We start from the raw sequence: 27,697 nt of genomic DNA, 5'->3' as shown, positions 1-27,697 counted from the left end.
TGGTTAGCATTCTTTAAGTCAGAAACAAACTGACAATGATACTTTATAATAAATATGTTTCAAACAATATCTTTGTTAATGTAAACAGGAAAAGTTTTACTTAAAATGACTTGCCATCTTGCCACTGTATATTTGAATTTTAGCAGGAAATATTTTTACTTGTGGAAGAGTTAAATATATTAAATAATATACAATAACTTTAAGATGTCTTTGACTAAGGCAAATAAAAGTACTCAAAAGGCATAAAGGCAAGGCAGTTTTTGATCTTACAAAGGGCTTTCTAAACATAACCAACAAATTAAGACCTATCCAACACATAAGTTCCTAAGATCCTACTCAGTGAACTTTCTTAATTTCCATTGAAATAAGCATTTTCAGTAATAAACTATATAAAAGCAAAAAACAAAAAGTAGTTTTCACTGATTTTGTAAAAAATACTCATGAACAGTCTCCTGGATATCTTACAAAAACTCTGTAGTTACCCTGCTTTTAGCCTGAATGAATAGCCAGAAGACATGAACTATTCTCATTAGGAAACCACTGCCTCCCAGAGTCCTTTGTTCCCTATCACAGTATGCATGCCCTTTCTTCACTTACAGTGAACATCTTTTCATTTATGTGTGCCTGCTTCTCTCTCTCTCTCTCTCTCTCTCTCTCTCTCTCTCTCTCTCTCTCTCTCTCTCTGTATGTTCACCTTCCTCACCACACCTTTTATTAGGTTTTATGTTCTATCACGATGTTTCATTTTTCTGTAGTTTCAAAGGCTTTTTGTCCATATGTTTATATTTATTTCTATTTCTTCCCCTTCTGTTTTACTCCTTTAAATGGCCATAATTGAGAGCATTATATTTAGTCATTGTTTTGTGAATTGATTTGTTTTAAAGTACAGTGACTAGAAAGCTATCCTTTATCAGGTTAGTTTAAGTACATTATGTTTTATATAATTTGACTTTTTCTATGACTTGATGACCCATAAGAAAATACATGTTTTTCTTGCTGATTAAAACTCCTAGAACATTTATTCCAATACATTCAAATGAGATTAATCTGTCCACATTTCATGATAATAGCTACTTGAGAAAAAAATGTCAGGCAGTTCATCAACTTTCTTCAAATAATGATAGGCTTTGATTATGGATGAGATAGAACTAGGATAATAGCTATTCTTTTTTTTTTTTTTGAAAAAAATTGATCACCAAAATTAGGAGAGTGCCATCCACGATCAGTAATTATGTAGTTAAAAATAGTGGCAAAAAAGCAATCCTGTATTTACTGCCACAAGTCAGAACTAATTGTGTGTGTGTGTGTGTGTGTGTGTGTGTGTATGCGCACATGTGCTTGTCTGTGCCAGTCCTAGGGCTTGAACGCAGCCTAAGCACTATTTTGAGCTTTTTTTGCTCAATACTAGTGTTCTAGTACTTGAGCCGTAGCTCAACTTCCAACTTTTTGGTGATTAATTGGAGATAAGAATCCCATGGGTTTTCTTGCCTGGGCTAACTTCAAGCTACAACCCTCAAATTTCAGCCTCCTGCATAGCTAGGATTACAATCATGAGCCACTGCTGCCCAGCTCAAAATTAATTTTTTTATGTTTTCCTAGTTGTGTTTGCCTCCAGAACTCAGCCTTTGTATGTGCCCATCATACTTTATATGAAAGTTTGATCATAGAGCTTTATGATTAGCATATGTAGATTTTCTCATGTAGTTCACATTGTTGTAGTAAATCACATATGATTTAACTTGTCACTTCTAGATGGCTCCTTGCTCAGATGTATATAACCTTGGTTTTATACATGGTGGGAATTCACTCAGTACTAAGAGGGTTGTTTGTTTGGGTTCCTATTAAACATTAGTTGTTATTTCTCTTCTTTGTCCTTTAGGTCTTCCGACCCCGAACTCCACCAGAGGCAATTGCACTATGTAGCCGTCTCCTGGAGTATACACCAACTGCCCGACTAACACCACTAGAAGCTTGTGCACATTCATTTTTTGATGAATTACGGGACCCAAATGTCAAACTACCAAATGGGCGAGACACACCTGCTCTCTTTAACTTCACCACCCAAGGTAATTTAAAACACTTAACTGTTTTTTGTTTGTTTGTTTTTTTAACTGTTTCTGGGAAACCTACACCCTTAAGCTGGAGATGATAACAATGGATACATTAAATACTTTCAGAGGTAGGAAGCACCCTCTAATTTGTTAAAACAAATCTTTATATGGTCTTGAACAAAGCAGTGACAAGAGAAAATTTTTTTTGGCCAGTACTGGGGCTTGGACTCAGGGCCTGAGCACTGTACCTGGCTTCTTTTTTTTTTTTTTTGCTCAAGGCTAGCACTCTGCCACTTGAGCCACAGTGCCACCTCTGGCCTTTTCTATATATGTGGTGCTGAGGAATCGAACCCAGGGCTTCATGTATACAAAGCAAGCACTTTTGCCACTAGGCCACATTCCCAGCCCCAAGAAAATTTTTAATTAGTCCACTTCCCTCAGCTTTAGCAGTTACAGTCAATTATGTCACATGAAGAATGTTTAGAAATTTTAATGAGTGGGCTGGGGATATGGCCTAGTGGCGAGAGAGCTTGCCTCGTATACATGAGGCCCTGGGTTTGATTCCCCAGCACCACATATACAGAAAACGGCCAGAAGGGGCGCTGTGGCTCAAGTGGCAGAGTGCTAGCCTTGAGCAAAAAGGAAGCCAGGGACAGTGCTCAGGTCCTGAGTCCAAGGCCCAGGACTGGCCCCAAAATAAATAAATAAAGAAATAAATTTTAATGAGTGAGACTTTTCACAAATAAGAAATGATGTACTATGTAACCCCTGGTTTGAATCTGAAGCTTAAAACTATTAATCATTTCTCATACATTGTATCAATTGTAAAACCTAGAAATCAATTAGGAGTTGTATTTGTATAAACTCAATGATGTTGTAAAAACAGAAGTTGAACTATAACCCTAGAAAAGCATTCTAAGAACTTGTACAAGAAATATATACAGAGAAATTCCCATTTCTTTTGGAAATATTGAAAGGAAAACTGAATTTGTGTTATTTGTTGATGGTTTCTGAAAAGCGCAGTGATAGTCATTCACCATTTTTTCTGTTCACTTTTCCCCCTAGTTAAGACATCCCAAATGATTGTTTTTTTTTCCCTTAAACTGATCATAAAAAGATAAAATAAAAAAGTGGGTAAATTGAGTTTGTAGTAGGGTTTGGGCTAGAAAATATTGACTAGATTATGTCAAGCTCTCTGTTGACTAAGAAAGAGGTACATTTCCTTTATTCTAAGGTGAATCCCCCCCCCCGCCCCATACACCCATAGTTAAACTTTTCTGAAATATAATGTGGGAAGATGCATAATCTCAGCAGTAGATACAGTAAAATATACATGTATAGTTTAGTTGACTTACAAACTCCATTGTCAGTATTATATACCGGCTAAGAACAATGATGTAGTCCCAAATTTTATTTTAAAAGGAATCTGCAGACATCCTGGGACTATTAATTCTGGTTAATTAAAACTGGAAACCATCTAGAATGTTACTTGGAGTCCTGGTTACCCCATTTTAAGAATATTAGTGGGCTGGGAATATGGCCTAGTGGCAAGAGTGCTTACGTCCCATAAATGAAGCTCTAGGTTCAATTCCCCAGTACCACATATATAGAAAATGGCCAGAAGTGACGCTGTGGCTCAAGTGGCAGAGTGCTAGCCTTGGAGCAAAAAAAAAAAAAAAAGAAGCCAGGGACAGCGCTCAGGCCCTGAGTCCAAGCCCCAGGACTGGGGAAAAAAAAAAAAAAAAAAAGAATATTAGTGTATAGGGGTGTAGGATACACAAAGAAGCAGAATTAGATATAGAGCTTGGAAAAGAGAAGTGAACATGACTCACCTTATAAAGAAAAAACTAACAGTTCTTCCTACAGATTGAAAAATTGAAAGTAGTAGTATATAGTTTGTAAGTGGTAAGTATTTGAACTTAGTTCAAAGGATATGTCTGATACAGAGACTGAATAAAATCATTCATGAATCAGTGATGAAATTTTCAGCTAAAGTAGTAGGACAGTTGGTTTTCAAAATATTAAACTCTATACCAAGCTAGATGGGGTCAGATAACAGGTGGACAGGGTTATTCTCACATTTAACAAACGTTAAACAGTTGACCTCTGTCAAGCAAATCTCCTATGATACCATGCCATAAAGTTTTTGACCTCTTGAAAAAAATAAATTTTATTTTTAAATCTTAATATTTTTTGTTTCAGTCAAAAGTAATTCACTTTATAAAAGTGAGGGAAATATTGAAAACAAAGAGTGCAGAGAAAATTAAAACTACAGCTCCTAAATTGTTACTGCTAACATTCAAAGTAATCTCTTTATTTAGTATTTTGTAATGTAGTTCTCAGATTTTATTTCCTAAGACATATACTGATAATCCTTAAATATAAAGTCATCTCCCTCTTCCCCATTGAGATCTAAAATAGGTTTGTTACTTTGAATATTATTTAAGTTATATATTATATCATTTGTATACTAATTTAGCAATTTTGCTTTTTTTACATACCAACTTTCATAAAATACTCATACTCAAATTCTTTGTGTATCTTATCTGTGTCTTTATAATATATAGAACTATGTTTGAACCATTTAGTTTTTTTTTTTTCAAATTTTTATTATCAAACTGATGTACAGAGAGGTTACAGTTTCATATGTTAGGCATTGGATACATTTCTTGTACTGTTTGTTACCTTGTCTCTCATACCCCCCCCCATCCCCCTTACCCTTTCCCCCCCTGAGGTGTTCAGTTCACTTACACCAAACAGTTTTGCAAGTATTGCTATTGTAGTTGTTTGTCTTTTTTACCCTGTGTCTCTCAATTTTGGTATTCCCTTTCAATTTCCTAGTTCCAATACCAGTATACACGGTTTCCAATATACTCAGATAAGATTACAGAGATAGTATAGGTACAACCACAGGAAGGTGATACAAGAACATCATCAATAGTAGAAGCTACAGATACACATTGGACGTTGAAAGTAGTTACAACTGTGATATAACAATTGTCTCCATAACATGGAGTTCATTTCACTTAGCATCGTCTTAGGTGTTCATTAGGGTATAGCTATTGGGCCTTGTGATGCTCTGCTATGAGTTGCCTAAACCTGTACTAATTATTCCCAATAAGGGAGACCATAGAGTCCATGTTTCTTTGGGTCTGGCTCACTTCACTTAGTATAATTTTTTCCAAGTCCTTCCATTTCCTTACAAATGGGACAATGTCATTCTTTCTTTCTTTCTTTTTTTAATTAATTGAACATAAAATTTTTTTCAAGGTGTTGTGCAAAGAGGGTGCAGTTAAATAGTAGGGCAGTATGTACATTTCTTGTGATATCTTACGACCTGTTTTTCTATCCCTTGTCTAGGTCAGGTAGACATATATGCAATATACAATGTATCAAGAACATATACAATATTCACAGACTTGATCTCCTCCTCTCTCTGTCTCCCTTTGTCATATATCAGGGAGATCATGCCCCTTTGTTTTCTGTGTTCTAGGCTTGTCTCACTCAACATTATTTGTTCGAGTCCTGACCATTTCCCTGCGAATAACAATATTTCACCATTCCTAATCGCTATGTAGTATTCCATTGTGTATAAGTACCATATTTTTTGGATCCATTCGTCTGTGGAGGGGCATCTGGGTTGTTTCCATATTTTGGCTATTGTGAATTGTGCCGTGATAAACATGGAAGTACAAATGTCTTTTTGATATCTTGGGTTTTGCTGTTTAGGATAGATGCCTAGGAGTGGTATGGCTGGGTCATAGGGTAGGTCTATATTGGGCTTTTTGAGAAACCTCCATACTGTTCATTCTTTCTGATAGAGGCATAAAATTCCATTGTGTATATGTACCACATTTTCCTTATCTATTCGTCTACCGAGGGGCATCTGAGTTGGTTCCAGATTTTCGCTATGACAAATTGTGCTGCGATGAACATTGTTGTGCTGGTGGCATTACTGTGATTTTGTTTGTGGTCTTTTGGATAGATACCCAAAAGTGGGGCTGCTGGGTCATAGCGGAGTTCTATATTTAGCCTTCTGAGGAATCTCCATACTGCTTGCCAGAGTGGCTGAACCAGTTTACATTCCCACCAACAATGAAGTAGGGTTCCCTTTTGGCCACCCTTTGGCCCTTTGCTCGTCTGAACCATTTAGTTTTTTTAGTTTATGTCATTTTAATTTTTTTAATATAAAGCACTCTTTAAACCTATGTAAGGAAAAATTTATAAGTACCCACGTACAATTTTAGGTATATGTTATCTATACAATATAACTAGACCTTTGTTGTTGTTGCTTTGTCAAATGACTTTAAAGTTTCATAAACTATCATTGATTAGGGCTTTTTCATATTCTGTTTACCAAGAAACATCCCTTGTCATCAGGGGTGACTTGGTAAAAATTCAGATATTACATAATATTTATGACAGGTATATTCTAGAAGATAACTCTTATATTGAGAAATATTTGGTGTACATTCATCATTGTATATATGCATGTGTATCGAAGTTGACCTTCTATGCAGAGCTGAGTTAGTACCTCCCTGATAGAACACTTGCCTAGTATGTGCACAGCCCTGGGTTTGATTCTCAGCACCAAAAAAGATAGTAATCTTTTTATTTAGCCAGGTTTAAAAATCCAGAGTAAAAAACCAGGTTTGGTGATACATGTTTGTAATTCAGCTACTTGTGAGGCAAAGGCAGAAGAAGCTCAAAGTTTGAGGCCATCTTGAGTAAAGTTAGTGGGAGATCCCGGCTCAAAAACAAAAATGGACAAAAGAGCTGAGGGATGTCCTGGGTTTGATTCCCAGTACTACAGACAAATAAACCCTATAGAAGTTCCATTGTTTACATGTGCCTTTTTTTTTAAGTCATTACATGAGATTCTTTGATCACTAGCTTAAATTTTCCATTGTTGGCAAAATAAAACAATTCCATAAATTTCTAAGCTTTTTAAAAAACTGAAGTTCATTTATTAAGCATTTTTTGAAAAACAAACAACTTGTGATATTTGCAGTGTTATTCAACTATCAAATTTCGTTGCTCCTAAAGAAAACCTTGCTTCCATTAAGTGGTAATTCCCCAGTAATTGATCTTTTGGCCCCAGGCATCAATATGCTTCTGTCTTCATGGAGTTACATATTTTCATAAGAGCTTTTTATATGTGGGACATCAAAGGAATTGATGTCAGAATGAGTCTCTAATCATAAATAATCAAGAATAGATAGTCTGGCTCACTCTTCTGTTATTGAAATTAGAGGGTAAAAGAAGGATTCTGCAAGAGAGCTCAAGAAAATTCAAAATATGCTAAGATGGGGAAGATAACATTTAATTTATAGGAAACACATTACTAATGATGAAAAACATTCAGGGTTTTAGACTCAATTATGTTTTATTTGAGGATTATTATGGTTTTTCAGAACTTTAAAATTTCTAACATTTTGGTAGATATAGTCTTTTTTTTTAAATGCTAGTATATGAACTTCACTTAAATTGCAACAAATTCAGACAAAGAATAAGTAAATTACCAGGTTCTAATCCTGCTGTTGTGGAGACATGCTAATATTTCACATTTAGACTACATGATTTTAAAAAAATTTTCTGGCTGAGTATAGAATGTGCAAGCAATGTTAGGAAGCTGGATTTCCTGGGTACTTTGAATTTGTTATCTACAAGTAACTGTAGAATTCAGTGATGCAAGAGATCAAGGAACACTATTGTGGCTTTAAATTGGTGATTAAGAAGAGAGCACAAATAAAATAAGTCATTCCGCTGTTAGGTCATTTAAGCCTTTTTGCATAAAGAGAAATAGTGGCCTTGCCATATAGGTAATTACTGGCAGTTTTCATATACCTGTAAGAAATCTGATACATATATGTGGATCTCAAACTACTCACAAAAGAAAAAGGAAGTCTCCCTGTTTATCAGCTCCCTTCTGGGGATATATCGCAAGGTGAGCTTCAAAGCTAACAAAGGAACAACTCTTACTTCTACCTGACTTTCTTTCTTATGGTTCATGTACTGTATGCTAGTCTTAAGTTTATCCTCAGCTTTTACACAATAGTTTGAACAAATGCACATTACTATGATCACCACCTCCCTCACCACCCCCACCACCCCCAAAACCAAAACACCTAGGAAAAACAAAAAAAACTAGGAAAGTTTCTACCATTCCTTCCTACCAATGGACTTGGGAATCTTACTTGGAAGAATATAAGTTTAGATGAAAGGAAACCAGGTTTTTCAACTAGATTTAGGTTTGTTATTTCATTTTTAAAAGATTACTAGATAGGATTGTTTATTTAATCTGTCTTTTCATGGGAATTTTTGCAGTATAAACAATAGTGAAACAAATTTTATTTAAACTTGAATTTGGTTAACCTTTTGGTTGATATTTGTCTTTGTAAGTTGGTATATATCTATGTTTCAAATGCCATTTTGCTTTGTTTAAATGTGCATAAAATGTTTGGCTGGGCTGGGAATGTGGCTTAGTGGTAGAGTGCTTGTCTTGCATGCATGAAACCCTGGGTTCAATTCCTCAGTACCACATAAACAGAAAAAGCCAGAAGTGGCTCTGTGGCTCAAGTAGTAGAGTGTTAACCTTGAGCAGAAAGAAACCAGGGACAGTACTCGGGCCCTGAGTACAAGCCCCTGGACTGCCCCCCAGTCCCCACAAAAAAAAAAATGTTTGGCTGTAGATTTGTAGTGATTTCTAAAACATCAAAACATGTAATTTTCCATGGTAAATTATGGGGTCTTTCTCTCCCCCTCCCCCATTTTTGTACCAGTACCGGTGCTTAAACTCAGGGATTTGGTGCTGTCCCTTAGCTTTTTTTGGCTCTACCACTTGAGCCACAACTCCACATTTGGCTTTTTGTGTTAATTGGAGAGAAGAGTCTCATAGACTTTGCTGCTCTAGCTTGCTTCAAACCACCATCCTTGGTTCTTAACCTTCTGAGTAGCTAGGATTACAGGCATGAGCCACCAGTGCTGGCTTTGTTTTTAACAAATAATTTTCATGGCAAGTGCAGTTAGCTGAAAAAAATCCTTACCATGACTTAACTTTCCTAGTCTTTTGGAACCTGTTGCCACCTTGTTTGTGATTGATTGTTTTTTATAACTATGTCTCTAAAAAGTTAACCATCCATCTCTGACCTTTCTTATCTTCAGTTTTATTTTTCTACTCTTAGCACTCATAATTAGTAAATAATAGCCAGCTTTTCAATTTCAGTCCCTACTCTGCCTTAAGCATACATACATGCTTTCTGATCCTGGTAAGTGCTATTACCTTGCTGTTTCTGTCTTCTAAAAATGCCACTGGTTTCACATCCTTTTGCTACAGGATGTGTCCATGCTCACAGCTGTATTTACATATTGTTCATTGTTTCGGGGTAATTGAAAGTTGTAGTAATCATTGCCAGTAAAAAAACAAAGGGGGCACCACTTTGAACTAGTTGTGATAGCCCCATTAGAAGTGCTTATTATAGTCTGCTCTCATAAAAGGTAGAGATCTGTGGAGAGATCAGGACTATAGGAAAAGTGTGGCAAGGCTTCTTCATTCACACAGGCAATAACTCTGGCAATGTGGACTGACATTTTCTGAGGTAGTAAAGAACAAACAGATGGATGCTGTGGGTCCTCAAAGAATCATTATAATTGAGGGAAAGGATAATGAAATGCAGAAGTTATAGAACCAGTAATTACTGTACGTTTTATAATTCTTAATATTTAAGGATTTTTTACTTAAAAGAGTTAACCAAGACCCTCAGGTCTTTGGGTGTAGCAAAGCCTTGAGAATCCTGGAGCATCCCCCTTTTTCTTTCTTTATTAGCTACCCTGCCTTCCTTATCCAATTCAAGAATAACAGTCTACTGAAACTTTGAAGTAACTGCAAGAGACAGTAGGCGAGAGACACTGGAACTCATAGGCATAAGCAGAAACTTTTTGAAAAGAGTCCCAAGGGTATAGCAGCAGATTGGAGAAAGACTTAACAAATGGGATTACATCAACATAAAAAGTGTCTGGCAAAGAACATAGTTACTAAACTAGAAATACAGCAATAGACTGAGATTAGATCTTTACCATCAGTATATCCAACAAAAGCCTAATATCCAAAATATACAAGGAGCTCAAGAAATGAGCCCTACCCAGAGCTAATACACCAATCACTCATAGATGGGCAAAGATCTAAGAGAGACTTTTCAGAAGAGTGAAGAATGGCAAAGAAACATATAAGGAAATGCTCATCATCCCTTTCCATAAGGGAAATACAAATCAACACAACTCTGAGATTCTATCTCACTCCAGTTAGATTGGCCAATATTGTGAATTCGAATAACAAACATTGGCAGGCATGTGGGGGAAAGGAACCCTATTGCAATATCAGTAGGAATGTAGACTAGTACAAATACTCTGGACAGCAGTCTGGAGGTTTCTCAAAGAACTAAACATAGATCTTCCCTACAACCCAGCCATACCACTCCTAGGCATCTACCCAGAACATTGCAAGCCAGTATACCATAAAGACATTTGCATATCCATGTGCATTGCTGCACTATTCACAATAGCTAAGCTGTGGAAACAGCCCAGATGCCTTACAATAGATGAGTGGATTCAAAAAATTGAATAGATTTTTACACAGCCATTAGAAAGAGTAATACTATGTCATTTGCAGGGAAGTGAATGGACCTAGAACAAATTAAGTGAGGTAAACCAAGCTCAGAGGGAAAAAAAAGGGGGGCATGTTCTCTCTCATATGTGAAGGCTATACTGAAAATACAAAAGTGCAATGCCTATGGTCTGTCTGATCATATAAAATAGTATTTATCAAAATGGACTCCTGGAAATGAGGATTTTTGCTGATTTTGTTTTCTTTCTTTTCTCTCTTTTTCCTTCCTTCTTTCTCTCTTTCCTTCCTTCTCTCTATCGCTCTCTCCTCTTCCCCCCCCCCCCTTTCTGTCTTTGTTTCTTTCTTTATTGTCTTGTTTGCTTATCTGTCTTTGGGAGAGTAAGTGAGGGGCACAGAAATGGAGGGACAGGGTAAACAAAAGCAGCAGTGGTATTCACTAAATATTGTATAGAAAATGAACTATACAACTTGTGGGTGGGGATGGGAGGGAAAAAAAGGGAGAGTGAGGGAGGGGGGTGACATTGTCCAAAAAAAATGTACTCTACCTGACTTATGTAACTGTAATGCCTTTACACATCACCTTCCTTATTTAATTAAATTTTATTGTGAAGGTGATGTGCAGAGGATCACAGTTACATAAGGCAGGTAATGAGTGAATTTCTTTTTGAATAGTGTTACCCCCTCCCTCATTTTCTCCCACTTTCCCTCCTCCTGATCCCCCTCCTCAGGTTGTAAAGTTCATTTCCAACATAATCTAGTGAGTATCACTACTGAATTGGTTCATCCTTTGTCCTACTGTTTCTGTGCTTCCCCTTCCCCTCCCCAAATCAGGTAAACTCATATACAAGACAAAGAATACAGAAATCAAAAACAGTGACAAAAGGAAATAAACCAAAGGGGAAAAAAGAAATAACTGCAAACATTGCAATAAAAAAGCTCGTTTCCATTTCTTGGAGTTCATTTCAATAAGCATCATTTTATGTGGTCATATGTACATAACTGTTGAGCCACTGTGATCTTCTCCTAAGAACAGTTTCCTTTGTTCTCACTGTATAATGCTTACAGTGCTATTTAGTTAATATGTCCAAGTGTAATTATTTGTCTTTTACTATCCATTGGATTAACTTGTAGATTTATCAACATATGCTAGTTATTGGAAAGGAAAGAAACCAAGATGTGAAGGGACCACTATGATGAAAACTTTAAAAACCTGAAAAACTAAGCAAAAGAAAGAGATGTATATGTATATATCACCCCTTCTGGAAGGAATTGTTTTGCAGTCAATAATCATAGAGGACTTAAGCACTGTAGACCAGAGTGACAATGTACATTAGGGATAAGTTTTGTTTTTTCGTTTTGTTTTTTTTTTTTTTTTTTTTTTTTGCCAGTCCTGGGCCTTGGACTCAGGGCCTGAGCACCATCCCTGGCTTCTTCCCGCTCAAGGCTAGCACTCTGCCACCTGAGCCACAGCGCCCCTTCTGGCCGTTTTCCATATATGTGGTGCTGGGGAATCAAACCTAGAGCTTCATGTGTAGGAGGCAAGCACTCTTGCCACTAGGCCATATTCCCAGCCCCTAGGGATAAGTTTTTTTCCCCTTGGTTCTTGAAAAAGTAATGAAGAAAGCAAAGAAGGTGGGGGGAGGGAAGGAGGGAGAAAAATGAGGAGGGGATAACAGGTATGACAATAAATGTATATGTATTCACTACCTTAAGCATGTAACTGTAACCCCTTTGTACATCATCTTGACAATAAAAAAAACACCTGAAAAGGGAAATTAAAGCAAATTTAAGGAAATGGAAAAATCCCCCATGGTCTTGGATTGGGAGGATTAACATTATGAAAATTGCAATACCATCCAAAAGTATCTACAAATTCAATGTAATACCCATCAAAGTCCCAACAACATAGAAGATAAAAAAGAAGCAATCCAAAATTTCATATGGAATAATAGAAGACCCCAAATAGCAAAAAAAAAAAAATCACCTTTCTAATAACAATAATAAGAAAGAATGACAATCTACTCCTACTACCAAAGGAAAATAAATGGCCTATACCTACATGTGCCAGTACATATACGTGCCTTCACAGCAGAACACCAGCATGACCACAACTGGGTATGCAATTACACAGGATAGGTGAGTTGGGAAGAGGGTAAATGAATTGGAGAAAATGGGCAGCATGGGCCATAGGGAATAAACAGCACATAAGTGATACTCAGGTTTTTTTTTCTAAACAGCAGCTTTGCCAAAATGTCTTATATTAATATCTTTGATCATCTTTCCGTTCTTTGGGTTTTCTTTTAGACTGAGAACATAGTCTTAGAGAACTTCTAATCAAAAAGGTTGAATGCCTCTCTTGTCAGCTTGTTTCAGGGCCTCATTCAGGGCTTCATTACTTTTTCAAAAACCAAGGGGGAAAAAAACCTTATCCTTAATGTACATTGTCACTCTGGTCTACAGTGCTTATGTCCTCTATGATTATTGACTGTAAAACAATTCCTTCCAGATCGGGTGATATATACATATACATCTCTTTCTTTTGCTTAGTTTTCCAGGTTTTTAAAGTTTTCATCATAGTGGTCCCTTCACATCTTGGTTTCTTTCCTTTCCAATAACTAGCATATGTTGATCAGACAGGGATAGTTAAATTTTTCTCCGTATGTCCTGAGACTCAACATTGTTTCATGCTCAGTACTATAGGGATAGATAGATGGGTGGGTGAGTAGATGGATGGATTTCTATTTCAGGAGATTTAATTGGAATGATAAGTCTAAATGAATTCTAAATTATTGAAGGGTGTCCACCTTTTCTATATTAGTTCTTTTTATATTCTTAGAACCATAAAGTCATCAGCCATGGCATTTACCAGAAATTCTATTGCTTTTTCCTGGCTAAAAGATTACAGATTAAATTTTTCTGACGTTAAAGTAAAATACTGTAGAATTTTTGTATTGCTCAGTAAGAATCAAAGCTGTCAATATGACTGTGGGAAATGAAAATGGTATCTCTTCTCTCCTCCCCACCTCTTTTGTACTTGAACTCAGGAGCCTGGGCATTGTCGTTGAACTTTTTTGTTCAAGGCTAACACTCTACCACTTGAGCCACAAGTCCACATCCAGCTTTTTGGTTGGCTAATAAAGAATCTCATAGACTTTCCTGCCCCAGCTGGCTTTGAGCTGTGATACTCAGATCTCAGCCTCCTGAATAGGTCTGAGCCACTAGCACCTAGCCAAAAATAGTACCTCTTAAAACCTGGTAATGAAGGCAATAATTTTCCAACTATCTTTCTAGAAACAACTACTTCTTGAAGAGCTGGACTAATTTTTCTCACTCAATGAAAAAAATAATAGTTTTTTTCTCCCTTTCATTTTCCATAAATTAGGACATCCGTTTCTTTTATTCTTTGTCAAAATCTAATATCATATAGATTCTTAAGTAAAAAATTTCTATATTTAAGTAGCAAGTTATGTAAATCAGTATTGTTAAGGGGCTTTATACCCAAAAACATTTTAAAAACTGAAGCATTGAAACGCTTATTTCTCTTCCTAGGAGCTTACAGGGTGAAGTTGGTCAGGAGTGCCTAAGTACATAGATTTGAGGGTTGTTTGCAGATAATGGAAATATTTTAGAATCAGATAGAAGTGACAGTTATATAACATTGCAAATTTATAAAATGCAACTGAATTGTACACTTTTTAAAAATGGTTGATTTTATATACTACTTGAGTTTTATCTTCATTAAAAGCATTATTTCCTAACTTTTCTTAGTTCATACCATGTCTATAAATTGTCAAGCTTGTAGCTGAGAGAATAATAACTTCTTGTAGCTAGTATGATTATATAATTTATTCATTCAAACTGACACAAGAGTGAAATGAGCGCTCACAAGTTCAATACTGGGCTAGTAGTCAGAAACTAGTCACATTTTCTAAAGCTAATGTCAAAGTCATATACACACCCACACACCAGGACTAAGTTCAATGTCATCTTAAAATAATTAATTTCAAGAACCTGATTCTTTAGATGAAGTTAAATTGTTTACAGTTGGCAGAGATAACCTTCCCACAGATAGGTAAAGAAGCCTATTCCAAGCATTGTAAAATTTTTTTTTTTTTTGCCAGCCACTGGTGGCTCATGCCTGTAATCCTAGCTGCTGAGGAGGTTGAGATCTGAGGATTGCAATTTAAAGCCAGTCCAGGCAGGAAAATCCATGAGACTCCTTTCTCTAATTAACCACAAAAAAGCCAAAAGTGGAGCTATGGCTTAAGTGGTAGACTCTTAGCCTTGAGCAAAAAAGCTTAGTATCCAGGTCTGAAGTTCAAGCCCTAGGACTAACAACAACAACAAAAATATCTTTTTTATTTAATCGCGCGCACACGCACACATTTTTTTTTAACTAAAAGCAATAAGACTTTAAACAAATGTGTTTTTTTTTAATCCTGCTTTCAGTAGTATCTAGGTATGTCTTTAAACTGTTGGGTGGGTCGTCTGCACATCCAGTTCTACCTGCATACACATGCAGGTGCAGCAGACATACTCGCATGGCACGCTTAGGCTAGTGAGAAGTGGAAACATACTTTACTAATAAGTTTACTCTGAAACTTGGAGCTACTACCTTTTCCCAAAATACACTTAATTCTCAGACATATCTTAATATTAGTAATGGTTGCCATTCCTGTGCATCACATTTCTGCAGATTCCACTGTTAAATTGATTACTAGCTCATTGATTTGGTTGGAAATGTAGGTTTGTTTCTTTTTCCTGCTGAATGTGTATTTTAATTTAGCACCCTATTATATTTTTAAGTCTTTTCACATATAAAGTAGAGATGAGTGGGCACTAATCTTTTTGTCTTTCATTCTCTAGAACTGTCAAGTAATCCACCTCTGGCTACCGTCCTTATTCCTCCTCATGCTCGGATTCAAGCAGCTGCTTCAACCCCTACAAATGCCACAGCAGCCTCAGGTGAGGAGACATAAATCCTTTTTATTAAAAAGAAAAAGTATATATTTCTTGAAACAAACTATGATTGCCTCCACTTCATGTAATGAGTATGAACATTTTTTAAACTCCAAAAAGTTATACAAGGGGTTATAATTTAACATGTCTTTCCATTTATGTGTACAGTGTAGCTTGATGAGAGCCACCCCTTCCATTGATATCCCCTCCCTCACCTTCCCGCTTCCCCCACCAGTCACATTTTCCACTTCCCTTTTCACATAAATACATTGAATGTTATGTCTATTTGTCAATTTATTGCTTCCTTTTTCCATTCATACACTCTCTTCCACCACCCCCGCCCCTTCACGACGTTTCAGCTTCCTGATATTCATTTTGACTCTCTTTTAATTGTTCAAAGAATTTGCATTGTAGTATCCTGCATTTGCTCTACTCTAGTCCACTTGGTTTGTATGCATTTGCCCCTTTGTGTGTTTGCATGAAAGATTATGTTTTGGGTCTAAGTTCACATAGGGGAGAAAACATTCACTCTTTGTCATTCTAGGCCTGGCTTACTTCACTCAATATGATTTTTTTTTCCCAGATCCATCTATTTCACCACAGGTGACATAATCTCATTCTTTTTGATGGATGAGTAAAGTTCCATTATATATTTACTTTTATGTATCAAATGCAGTCTAGCCAAATGAGTAAAATAGAATAAATTTACTTTCAAAACACACAGAACTAAAGCATTTATAAATACAATGTGTGTGAATATGTGATTTATTTCATAATGTATGTATGTTTGATATAAAAAAAATTTTTTTTGCACATGTTTTAGACCAGTGCCAGCCCCAGACCTCAATCTACCTACCTATGCCTCTTATGAACTGCAGCATCCAGCCCCTGTTCAGTTTTGGTCTTCTAAATGTTGGCTACAAAGTCTAAGAAACGTTGTACTATAGTATGTATCCTACTTTCCAGGAAAAATCTAGGAAGTTTCCCCCTAATTCCAGTTACATTAGTGCATACTCTGTGGAGAAAGTCACATAAACTTCCAGTTCTATTAGTGTCTTATTTAATTAATCTGTAAAATAGAATAGCAGTGCTGTCCCAAAGTAATGCAAACATGGGACAGGTACAAAAATGTGCTTTAAATTTTTTTAGTGTAAAACTGCAGTTATAAAACCAAACACTAAGACCTATTTATTTAGAACAGAAACTACTATGACCTGTTAATTTAGATGAGCCATTTATTATTGTATTGATAGTTCACAATACGAAGCTGACCCTTCCAGGAGTTTCCTTAGAATTTAGATTGCTTACAAAAATAATTGTTTGGTTTTGAATAATAATCTTCCTTCTTTCCTTATTTATTTATTTTTTTTGGTACTGGGGTTTGAACTCAGGACCTTGCACTTACTAGGCAAGCTTTGTATGGTTTGAGTCATGCCTCCAACCCTAGAAATAATTGTCTTGACTTGAAATACAGAACTAGCTACTTATGATCACGACTCAGGTACATTGTATGCTTGTAAAGGAGCCTTGAGTACCAGGGAGGATTTCATATGTTATTACTCTGACCTTCCTAGTGGCCAAAGAAAATTAAGGATATGCTATGTATTACTCATTAGATGAAACATATTTTGGTGACTTAAAAGAAGCCGTGTTTGGGGCCCTACTATTTGAGTTTTTTCACCTCCAAATGTTATATATGGTACCAAAAGAAATATAATAAATGAAGTTCTCATTAGAATTCCAACAAAAATATAATCATGTGTTTTGGGGATAGATGCTTGTTTTTTCAAGTGTTCCTCAGTGTTCTAGAGGTCTAGATAAAGAGATTGACTATGTTTACATTTGTCAGAATTTGGAGGGGCTTTTTGTTTTGTTTTGTTGCCAGCCCCTGGGGATTGATGAACTCAGGGCCTGAGCACTGTCCCTGGCTTCTTTTTGCTCAAGGCTGGCACTTTACCACTTGAGCCACAGCAACACTCCTGGCCTTTTCTGTTTATGTGGTGCTGAGGAATCGAAGCCAGACTTCATGCATGCTAGGCAAGCACTCTACCACTAGGCCATATTCCCAGCCCATTTGTCAGAATTTGGGTATGTATGTATGTATGTACGTACAAATGCATATATATTTAATAAGGCCTTAAAATAATCCATGCCCGCTACTTTTCTTAGCTTCAGTTTCCCTACGCATAAAATAGAAATACTAAATAACTCTTACTGAATATAACTGTGAGAAAGATTGAAATGTTGGAAGTGCTTAGCCCTTTGCCTGCTAATTCAGTAGGCCCTTAGTAAAAAAGAACTGCTTATTATTATTTTTATTGTTATTGTAAAGAAACGACAGATCCAGACTTGTTGGGGGAGAGGGGAACATGTTAGTCATTTTAGGGTACAAAGAAAACAAACTTTCAGTCTACAAAGCTCTAGACCTAGAGATCTGAAACTGGAAATGCTCCAAGTTTAAGTTTACAGAGTCAGAATGTCTAAGCATTAATACTAAGTATACTACCATAGTAATATGCCCAGCATGGCCTGGGATTAATTGAGAATATGAACCTTCAAGTTACTTACTTTCTTGGCTTACTTGATTTTAATCAGTATATTAAAGAACATACATCAGTATTTTAAGAGACAGATCCGCTTTTAGTTAACAAAACCTTATCAATAACAGTACCTATTTCCAGTAGCCAAAGACTTCCTTCTAATAATCATCTAAAAATAGTTTTAGATCACCAAAATAGGAATTCAGAAACAAAGCAAAAACTTGAAATTTTCTTCTGATCATTTAAAATACTATTTCTACTGATCCTCAGCACCACTGCAATGTAGATTCTGTTTGTCCAGACCAGGGAGCACAGAGGCTCCTAAATGACTACCTCAGAAGCCTCCATGTTTATGTTTGGCTTAAGTAAGAATGAAATTCTCTGACTTCATGTGGACCTAGGATCAAAGCTTAGTCCTAAAGCAGGAGCAATGGACTATACTTTGCGTTTGTTTGTTTTCAATTACTAGTAGTAGCCAAAACTATTAAATGACTTCCAAATGTTTAGGTCCTATTGAATTTAAAATATAGGCATACATTTTGATTAATTCTCTATATTGCTCTTTCTAGAAATGCAGAAAACAGACCTTTTCATGTCCAGATGGGATAAACTTTTAAGCTTTATGGATTAAAATTTTATTTATTTTCTGCCCTTTGCCTAAATTGTACTATGGTTTTTCTATTATATGTAAATAATTGTTATTCTCTACGGTCTTTCCACAAACCTTTGAGTAACAAAATGCAATCTCATAATAATTTTCCCTTTCTTGAAAATTGTAAAGACATGCTGTATCTTGCAAGTTAAGATGAAGGATATCATCACTGAGGAAATTTATTTTTGCAGATGTTTCAACCATTCTTTGTGTTCAGGTAGTGACTGATGGATCAGGCATTGATAAACTTGTTGGTAAGCCCTACAATGTATACCAATCAAAGTTCATATTTTTAATTCACTAATCATGAGTTAGAACCCTTATTTTCATGATGAATCTTTTAAGGGGAAAAAGCTAACATTCACAGCATAGAAATCATATATAATAAATTATGTAGTAACCAAATTTTATATGTAACAAACAAGGGAGCCAGTCTTTTAAATGGTCAGCAGTCTCCTCTTTCTCCTTTTTTGTACTGGTGGCTTAGTGGTAGAGTGCTTGCTTAGTACCAATCATGATAGGATTTGGATGAGGTCTATCTTCTCTCTATCATTTTACCTGGTCAGGGGATTGAACTTTTTCTTGATCTTGGGTTAAAAAGCTCTTAAGATATGTATATATATATATATATATATATATATATATATATATCCCATTCTTCCCTGTTCTTTTAGGTTAATAGTGTTGTTTTCTACTCTTCTTTGAATATGTGTTCCCTTCTTCTAAAGTCATAGTTGTTTAACTTATGAGGTCATTAGTTTGAATACTTGAAATTATTTGATGAAAATGTTTATCTTTATAAATTTTCTATTTATTGTCAGCTCCCAAAGCTTACCTGTTTATTCTCCAAAGTTCAAAACCTGTTTTCTTAAAGTCTAGTTCAGATTTAGCGAAGGGCTACAGTGCCCTTTCTTCTCTATCTTTTGTTTACCCCAGAATTTCTGTCACCTTCCAAATCACCAGCTGCTTCTTCCTAGTTAGGTGGATTACCCCAGAATATTTCCTCTTATTGCGTATATATTGCCATTGTTTTGAGGAGATGAAGCACTAGTAAATTAATTTATCAGATGCTTACTTTCTAAAATGAGAATTACCATCTCTCATCCTTCCCTAAATACTTGTAACCCTTGTCTCTGTACCACTTTTACATGTGTATTGGGAAAGCTCTGTTCCTATCTCATCCAGTTGTAGAATTTGCAACTGTGTAGCCTCCCTGGAGTTCCTCTTGTGATCCAGTCCTTTCTGTTTTCTCTTTAGCTTTCTTTCCCCAAATGTATGTGCAACTTCATAAAACTATTAAGGTTTTCTTAAGCAGGGATTTTTCTTTATTAAAAGAAGTACAAGCTGGGTACCAGTACAGCTCATGCCTATAATCCTAGCTACTCAGGAGGCTGGGAGGTGAGGATGGAAGTTTGAACCCAACTTGAGCAGGAAAGTCTGTGAAACTCTTGTCTCCAATTAACCATCAAGGAGCCAGAAGTGGAGCTGTGGCTCAAGTGATAGAGTGCCTAGCCTTGAACACAAAAGCTCAAGGACAGCCCCAGACCCTGCCTCAAGCCCAGGCCTTTACACACAAAAAAAGTACATAAGTTTGTCATTTTTAGTGTGCATTAATTAAACCAAGGGAGGTTTTATTGTGGTATATCCATATATGTGTACAGTGTTTTAATGCTCAATCCCTCTATTACTCTTTTTTTACTCACCCCTGTCCTTAATGCCCCTTCTTTTTAACGTCCTTCCTTTTTTTTTTAACCAGTCCTGGGGTTTGAACTGAGCATTGTCCCTAAGCTTCCTTTTGCTCAGGGTTAGCATTCTACCATGTGAGCCACAGGGCCACTTCTGGCCTTTTCTGTTTATGTGGTGCTGAGGAATCAAACCCAGGTCTTCATGCATGCTAAGCAAGCACTCTACCACTAAACCACATCCCCAGCCCCACTGCAATTTTTTAAAATGGGTTTCATAATGATCTTTGCATAGGTACATGTAATGTACTTTGATCATATTCTGTCCCATCTCATAACTCTTCCCACCTCCAACAGTTCCCTAGCCCCAAGTATTCTCCCTTTTATTTTTGTATATTCATAAGACTGGTATCATGTAGTATTTTTTGTTTTGAGTCTAGTTTATTTGGATTAATGTAACAATCTACAGTTTAGTGCATTTTCTTACAAGTAAGATAATTCTTTATGGCAGAATAAAACTATTTTGTGTGTGTGTATGTACATACACATACGACATTTTCTTAATCCATTCATCTGTTAATGGGCATTGGGTTGATTATGTAACTTAGCTGCTCTGAATTGTGCTGAAATAAACATGGATATGCCAGGTTTCTTTTGTACGCTGACATACAACCCTTCAGGTATTATATCTAAGAGTGGTATAGCAGGATTATTACTTTCAGCCATGTTTAAGAGCATCTATGTTGATTTCTGTGTTGTCTACACCAGTGTACATTCCTAGCAGCAGAGTACAAGACTTCCTTTTTCCCCTGGATCCTCACTGGCATTTATTGTAGTTTTCTTGACGATAGCTATTTGACTGAGATGAAGGAAGTCTTAATGGTTTGATTTACATTTATGGCTAAGGATATTGAATACAGAATTCTCCATGTTCTTATTTTCCACTTACTGAAAACTGTTCAGTTCATGTATCCATTTATTGAGTGGATTTATTTGTTCTTTTGGTGTTCAATTTTTGCAGCTTCTTATTCTGGATATTAATTTCTTGTCAAATGACAAGTTTTCTCCTGTTCTGTAGGCTGTCTGTTTACTCTGCTAATTTTTCCTTTGTTGTGCAGAGCTATTTAATCTGGTACAATCACATTTGTTAATTCATGTTATTATTTCCTCAGCTACTACTGGATTACTATTCAGAAAGCTGTTGCTGTTATCCATACTGGATTTATTTTATACAGAACAGACACATCTTCTACATGTAGATGTCCAGTTTCCCCAACACCATGTGCTGTAAAAGCTGTATTTTATTCAACCTATGTTTTTGATAGCTTTGCTAAGAACCATATAGCTATAGCTATGTAAATTTGTTCCTGGGTCCTCTAACCTATTCACTGGGCCTGTATCTGTATTTGTGTATCTGTGTATTTGTGTATTTGTGTATCTGTGTCTGTGTCTGTGTCTGTGTCTGTATTTGTTCCAGTACTGTGCTGTTTTTGTTACTCTGGCTCTGTAATATGCTTCATTCATACATTGTGATACCCCCAGCATTCCTCTTTTAGCTTAGGATTTAGTTCCTCAGGATCTTTTGCACTTTCATATAAATTTTAGAGGTTTTGTTTTTCTATTTCCATGAAGAATGTCATTACAATTTTGCTAAAGTATTGCATTTTATCTGTAGATCAATTTGGTTAATGTAGCCTTTTTCACAGGATTTATTCTGCCATTGTGTCTAATTTGTTTCAGTGTTTTGTAGTTTTCACTGTCAGTCTTTCATCTCCCTAGTTAAGTTTGTTCCCAGATTTGTTTTAGTTGTGTTTTGTGTAGTTTCTATAGTTTATCTTGCTATTGATTTTTCTTTTTTTTCCATTATGATCTAGTTAGGTGTAACTGTTTCAGCCAGGTACTGTAATCTTAGCTACTTAGGAGGTTGAGATCTAAGCATCTCAGTTCAAAGCCAACCTGGGCATGAAAGTCCATGAGACTTTTATCTCCAATTAAGCTCCCAAAAGCTAAAAGTGAGCTATGGTTCAAATGGTGAGGTGCTAGCCTTGAACAGAAAAGCTCAAGGACAGCGCCTTAGCCCTGAGTTCAAGCCCTAGGACACGCACACACATACGCACACAAAGAAAATAAAAGAAAAGCTAGTTCAGTAATCCTAGCTACTGATATGTAAGGATCGTAGTTTGAAGCTATCCTGGACAGGAAAATCCATGAGACTCTTATTTTCAATTAACCATCCCCAAAAAGCTGCAATTGGAGATGTGGCTCAAGTGATAGAGCACTAGCCATGAGCAAAAAAGCTAAGGGACAGTATCCAGGCCCTTGGGTTTAAACCCCAGAACCAGCACCCCTGCAAAAAAAAAATTTATCAGTTTTCTTCTATTAAGATTTGCTTTATGGATTAAAATGCATATTTTAGAAAATAAAAATTTCTTGTGTTCTTGAACTTAAAGTAATTACAAGTAATATTATCTTTTATGTATGAGCTAAAAGATGTGCTTTTCTTTTCATGCTATCTTGTGTTTGAAGCTATAGTGTGCTGTTTTATATGTGTGTGTGTGCTGTATAATGTTCTGGTGCTGTACCATAATTTACACAACTAAGTCCTTGTTCTACTCTTATTTAGGAATTTAGAAAAGAAGTTTTGTTTTTTTTTTAGAGTAGCTATAGAAATAATTACTTTTCCTTAAGCAGTAAGGAAATAGTTAAATATTCCTTGAGCAGTAACGTTCTTATGTGTCCTTTGGGATCTTTCCTGTCTCATTCCAGTTTAACAAATTCAAAGAAAGATAATGGACCAAATGGTTGCATTCAGTCTAGTCATTGTTTATGGTAGTCATTATAAGACAAGGGACCTTACAGATCCTTTCAGTTGTAGAGTGACAAAAATGTCTAGTATGCCTTTTTGTTATCATTAACTTTGGTGGCTAAGAACACTAGGGAGGTAGCAGTTAGAAGTTGCCCATCCAGGTCAAACTACTTCTCTTGCTCAGGACTTAGGATGAAGTCTTTGGGAGGAATATTTGGCCAGCAGTACATTCCCTGTCATTGTATCTGGTACAAATGAAAGCCACTGAAACAAGAGCCTGTTGTCTATCTAGGTTGGAGAGCCATTCTGGACACATATCCACTTAAATGGGTAACAGGTGCCATGAAATAATAGCAGATCTTTAAAAGGGGGATAGGAGAAAAGCTTAGTTGTGAAGCTAATCTTGGGGAGATCAGACAAGATACATGACTGCAAGATGTTTTATTGAATGAGTGAGTACAGTATGGCTACTTCTTGTTTGCTGATTGACTTTCAAGTTAGCAAGCTAGAGTCTTAACTCATCATTCGTGTACTGTCAGTCCTGGCGTAGCAAAAAGTTTGACAGAAATAGTCTCTGAGTCTGTAACTTACTCAAAGATACTATCTTGTCTGTACCAGCACCATGCAAAGGCATAAGCTTAGGTCTAAGCAGAAAGTAATTCAGAATCTCCTCCCATTAACAATGCAGCTCAGTCTGTAGTTGAGGCAATGGACTTGTTCTTTTGAGTGTTAAAGCATTGCTCATGCGTTCTTGGGACTTTTAACTTGCAGATGCTAATGCTGGAGACCGTGGACAGACCAATAATGCCGCTTCTGCATCAGCTTCCAACTCCACCTGAACAGTCCCAAGTAGCCAGCTGCACAGGAAAAACCACCAGTTACTTGAGTGTCACTCAGCAACACTGGTCACGTTTGGAAAGAAAATTAAAAAGAGAAAAAAAACCTGTTCATTTTAGTGTTCAATTTTTTATTATTGTTCTTATTTAACCTTGTAAAATACCTATAAATACAAACCAATTTCATTGTATTCTCACTTTGCAGGAGATCCAGGGGGTGGAAGGGCTGATGGGAGGGGGAAAGCGGAGCACTAGAACACACCATCTCTCTCCCGTGACAATCTATTTTTTTTTTTAAGTCAAAAGTCTGCTGTTGTATATTTACAAACGGGACTCCTGCTTCATGCCCCTTCCAAAAAAGAAGAAAACCTTGTTCTGTGCTGAAGTTTTTGAACTTTTCTTTTCTTTTAAAATCTAGCATAAGACTTCGGTATAGTGCACAACTTGAAATTGGTTGGGAGCTTGGCAGGTATAAGTCAACAGGGACTTAAATGTCACTTGTAAAACTAATCCATATTCTTGGTATTTGAAGACTTGCCTTTGGCATATGGTGGCAGGTATGGCAGGTGGGCAAAAATAAAAAAACAAAAAAAGGATACATGTAACCCAGGGAGGTTAATAAAGTTTGAAACTACAAGAGAAGTTTGTAAGGTGATGGGTTAAGGTTTGTTTACATCTTAACCAGTGCTAGTGGTGGAGTAGCTGGTAAAGGCTTAAAGGCTGCCAACAGAGAAGCAGCATGCAGAACTCTGCAAATGGATCTTTGTTTGCCTGAGCAAAGGCTTTCTGCAGGTCTTAAAGTTTTTAACTGGTTCCCTAGGAAGAGAATGGGGAGTGTTGAGCAAGACATCTGCATGCAGGGCCAGAGGCTGATAGGCCGGCCTATGGCAGGGGCCAGGGCCAGGCCCAGGGCAGCTCTCACCACCGCGAACGAATTTGTCCAGAGCTTTGTCTAAAGTTACTTCCCTTGGAAAGATACACTTGAGAAGAGGACATTATAGGTAAATAATGTGAATTGTAACCGTCTACTGCTTTATTTTTTTCGTATTTTGAACTGAAAATCAAGCTTGCGGGAATTGCCACATTCTATTATAGTTTTAATTTTAAATCCGAATCTAGAATCTATTTAATTTCAGCTTTTTTAAACTCATGCTTTTTAAATTTATTTATTGATGCATGTCAGATAGGCCATGATTTTAGATGGTAGGAATATTAAAAAATACACAGCAAAATGATAAACAGTCACCTGTACCTGCTGACTTTATAGGAAAACTAATTCTATAAATGTGTGTATATGTTATATATACATATATTCAATACTGCCTTTTTGTTTCTGTCTACAGTATCAAAATTGACTGGTTGAAGCATGAGACGAATGTTTCCCCTATACCACAGTTCAGAATTTTTGTTTCTGTTTTCTTTGTTAATCAGTGAATGGTGTAAGAATCAGTCTCTTGTTTTTGAAGAAAAAGCAATATTCCTTGGAAAGCAAGGAGGATTGAAGGATTATGTTTGCAGTGAGGAAATAGATTTTCATAACTAGCTTGGTTTTCTTTTTTAATACTTTTCAGATCGGTATCTTCATGGGCCTTATATACTCCAAAATGAACCTTAGTCACCTTGGTGCTTATGGGCCATTACTTGACCTATGAATCTTTAAGGCACAATCAGTTAGATCTTACATTTAAAGATCACTTGAGTGATGGCCGCCTTTCCTTCCCACCCAGTCCTTCCCCACACTTCTCCTTGGCGAGATGATAACTGTAGGGCTTCAGAGCTGAGCCCTAGGTTGTATGTAGCCTCCTTTCACCCTTCAATTGCCACCTTAGGTATTGGTAGGGGTCTTGTCCTCTGGTTGGTTAGGAAGTGGAGTCTCCTGGCAGCCCTCACACAGGCCCCAGCACCCTATCCTGCTTAACCAGTTGTGTGACTCCTCAAGAGTCATACTGCCTGCTGATACCCAGAAGGACAACTGTGAGCCATCTTAATTTTCACTCACTGTTTTGCTAAGCTCTTTGGGTCACAAAAGTGGTTTCTCAAACCTCTGGTTATATCAGAGTTTGTGAGAAAGGAAACTTCAGTCAAACCAAATCCAACTGAACTTTCCTTTTTAAAATAAAAAGTGCTTCTACAAGTTAATTAAGATTTGAAATTAAAAGTTACTTAGCAGCAGGGGATGACCTGGTAGACCATTTTCAGAAAGGATTTATAAAGAATCTGAACAAGTAGGTCCATGACAGAAGTGGACCGGCTTTCAGATCAAACTGCCCAGCCTGACATTCGGGTACAAACACTAAGCTGGACTTGGGGTACTTGCTTGAGTCCAGAAAGATCAATGCTTGTTGTAAGAGAATACTTTCCCCCTACAAATGGGAGGGAGAGAAGAGGAGAGGAAAGTCAGATGCTTTTCTCTCAGTGTGTGTGTTTGGGTGTGTTTGCACGTATGTGTGTGCATTCACATGCATGTGTGAAGGCTGAGGTGCACAATTTTTCTTTCTCAAGGATTATGGCAGGATCATAGTACTCTTTTATACAAGTGAGATCCAGGTCTCTGAATATCTTTGTGTAAATATTAATAATAATAATAATAATTAAAAGCTCCTCACCAAATTCAAGCTTGTACATTATATTTTCTTTCAATGTTTTTAAATTTAAGTTTTATTGTTTTGTATGTAAATATATGGACCCAGGAACTGTTATTAATGAGCAAAAAGTTACTGTTCAGGGCAGTGATTCTGTTTAATAATCAGACAAAATGTAGACGAGCTTTTTAAAGCCATATAGTTTTAACTCTGTACAGTAGGTACCGGCCTGTATTATTGTAACAATAACTCTAGCAATGTATAGTGTATCTATATAGTTTGGAGTGCCTTCGCTTCCATGTGTTTAGTTTTTTGTTTTGTTTTCATTTGTAACATTTTCATTGATTTCCTTTATCCATGTCACCCTGTCCATCTCCTTTCCCTTTGAAATAACAATATCTACCCCTCCAGATATGTTTCAGTGACAGCATGCTCAGGAGTGGGAAGAGGAAAACATGTTCGTAATCTCATTCAAGCCTGGCCTTTGTTTTGGTTTCATTTCGTGCACAGTCCATTCCGGGACTCATTGTAGCACAGGTAGCCCTAGTGCTGAAGGGTATAGAATAGATTCGATCATACTCATCTGTTCCACAAGCCCTAACCCTGGGTCTGAGGAACAACAGATTTCTGAGAGCCTTCTGTCATGGCTTTCTTCGTAAGTACTTCCTTCCCAAATGAGAGCAAGGGGGGAAAAAGGTAGGTTTTGTTTTTTGTTTTAAACAAATCGAGGTATTTCAGTAGTTTTTTTTTTTTTTTTTCCATCAGCGATGTACTTGCTGTCATGTAGTTGTTGGTAGTTACTGGCTCCATGCTGATGGAGGGTATTGTCCAACAAGGGAACTCTCCACACATCCCCTCCATCCTGCCATCTTTACCCCTACTCCATGAAATGTCATTTTAATTTCTTTCTTAGAAAAGTTTTGTTCTTATTGTGTGCCCAAAATGAAGGCCTTTTTTTATTTTTAA

General features: G+C 36.6%; 1 protein-coding gene across 2 annotated transcripts in view; it reads left to right on the top strand.

The window, feature by feature from the left end:
* The window catches only part of Gsk3b (glycogen synthase kinase 3 beta), a 139,070-nt gene extending 111,373 nt beyond the window's left edge, over positions 1–27,697 (top strand). Inside the window, exons 9-11 of one of the 2 annotated variants that reach the window (XM_048346707.1) lie at positions 1,880–2,066; positions 15,541–15,639; positions 24,085–27,697. In XM_048346707.1, the coding sequence (XP_048202664.1) occupies positions 1,880–2,066; positions 15,541–15,639; positions 24,085–24,152 (354 nt within the window). In that variant the 3' untranslated portion in view covers positions 24,153–27,697. Of the gene's footprint in view, positions 1–1,879; positions 2,098–3,318; positions 3,332–15,540; positions 15,640–24,084 lie in introns of those variants that run through there. The other variant, XM_048346708.1, reaches the window with a different exon arrangement.

Source organism: Perognathus longimembris, chromosome 5, assembly GCF_023159225.1.
Source record: "Perognathus longimembris pacificus isolate PPM17 chromosome 5, ASM2315922v1, whole genome shotgun sequence".
In the NCBI taxonomy this organism is placed as follows: domain Eukaryota; kingdom Metazoa; phylum Chordata; class Mammalia; order Rodentia; family Heteromyidae; genus Perognathus; species Perognathus longimembris.
This window is presented reverse-complemented; position numbering and strand designations above follow the sequence as displayed.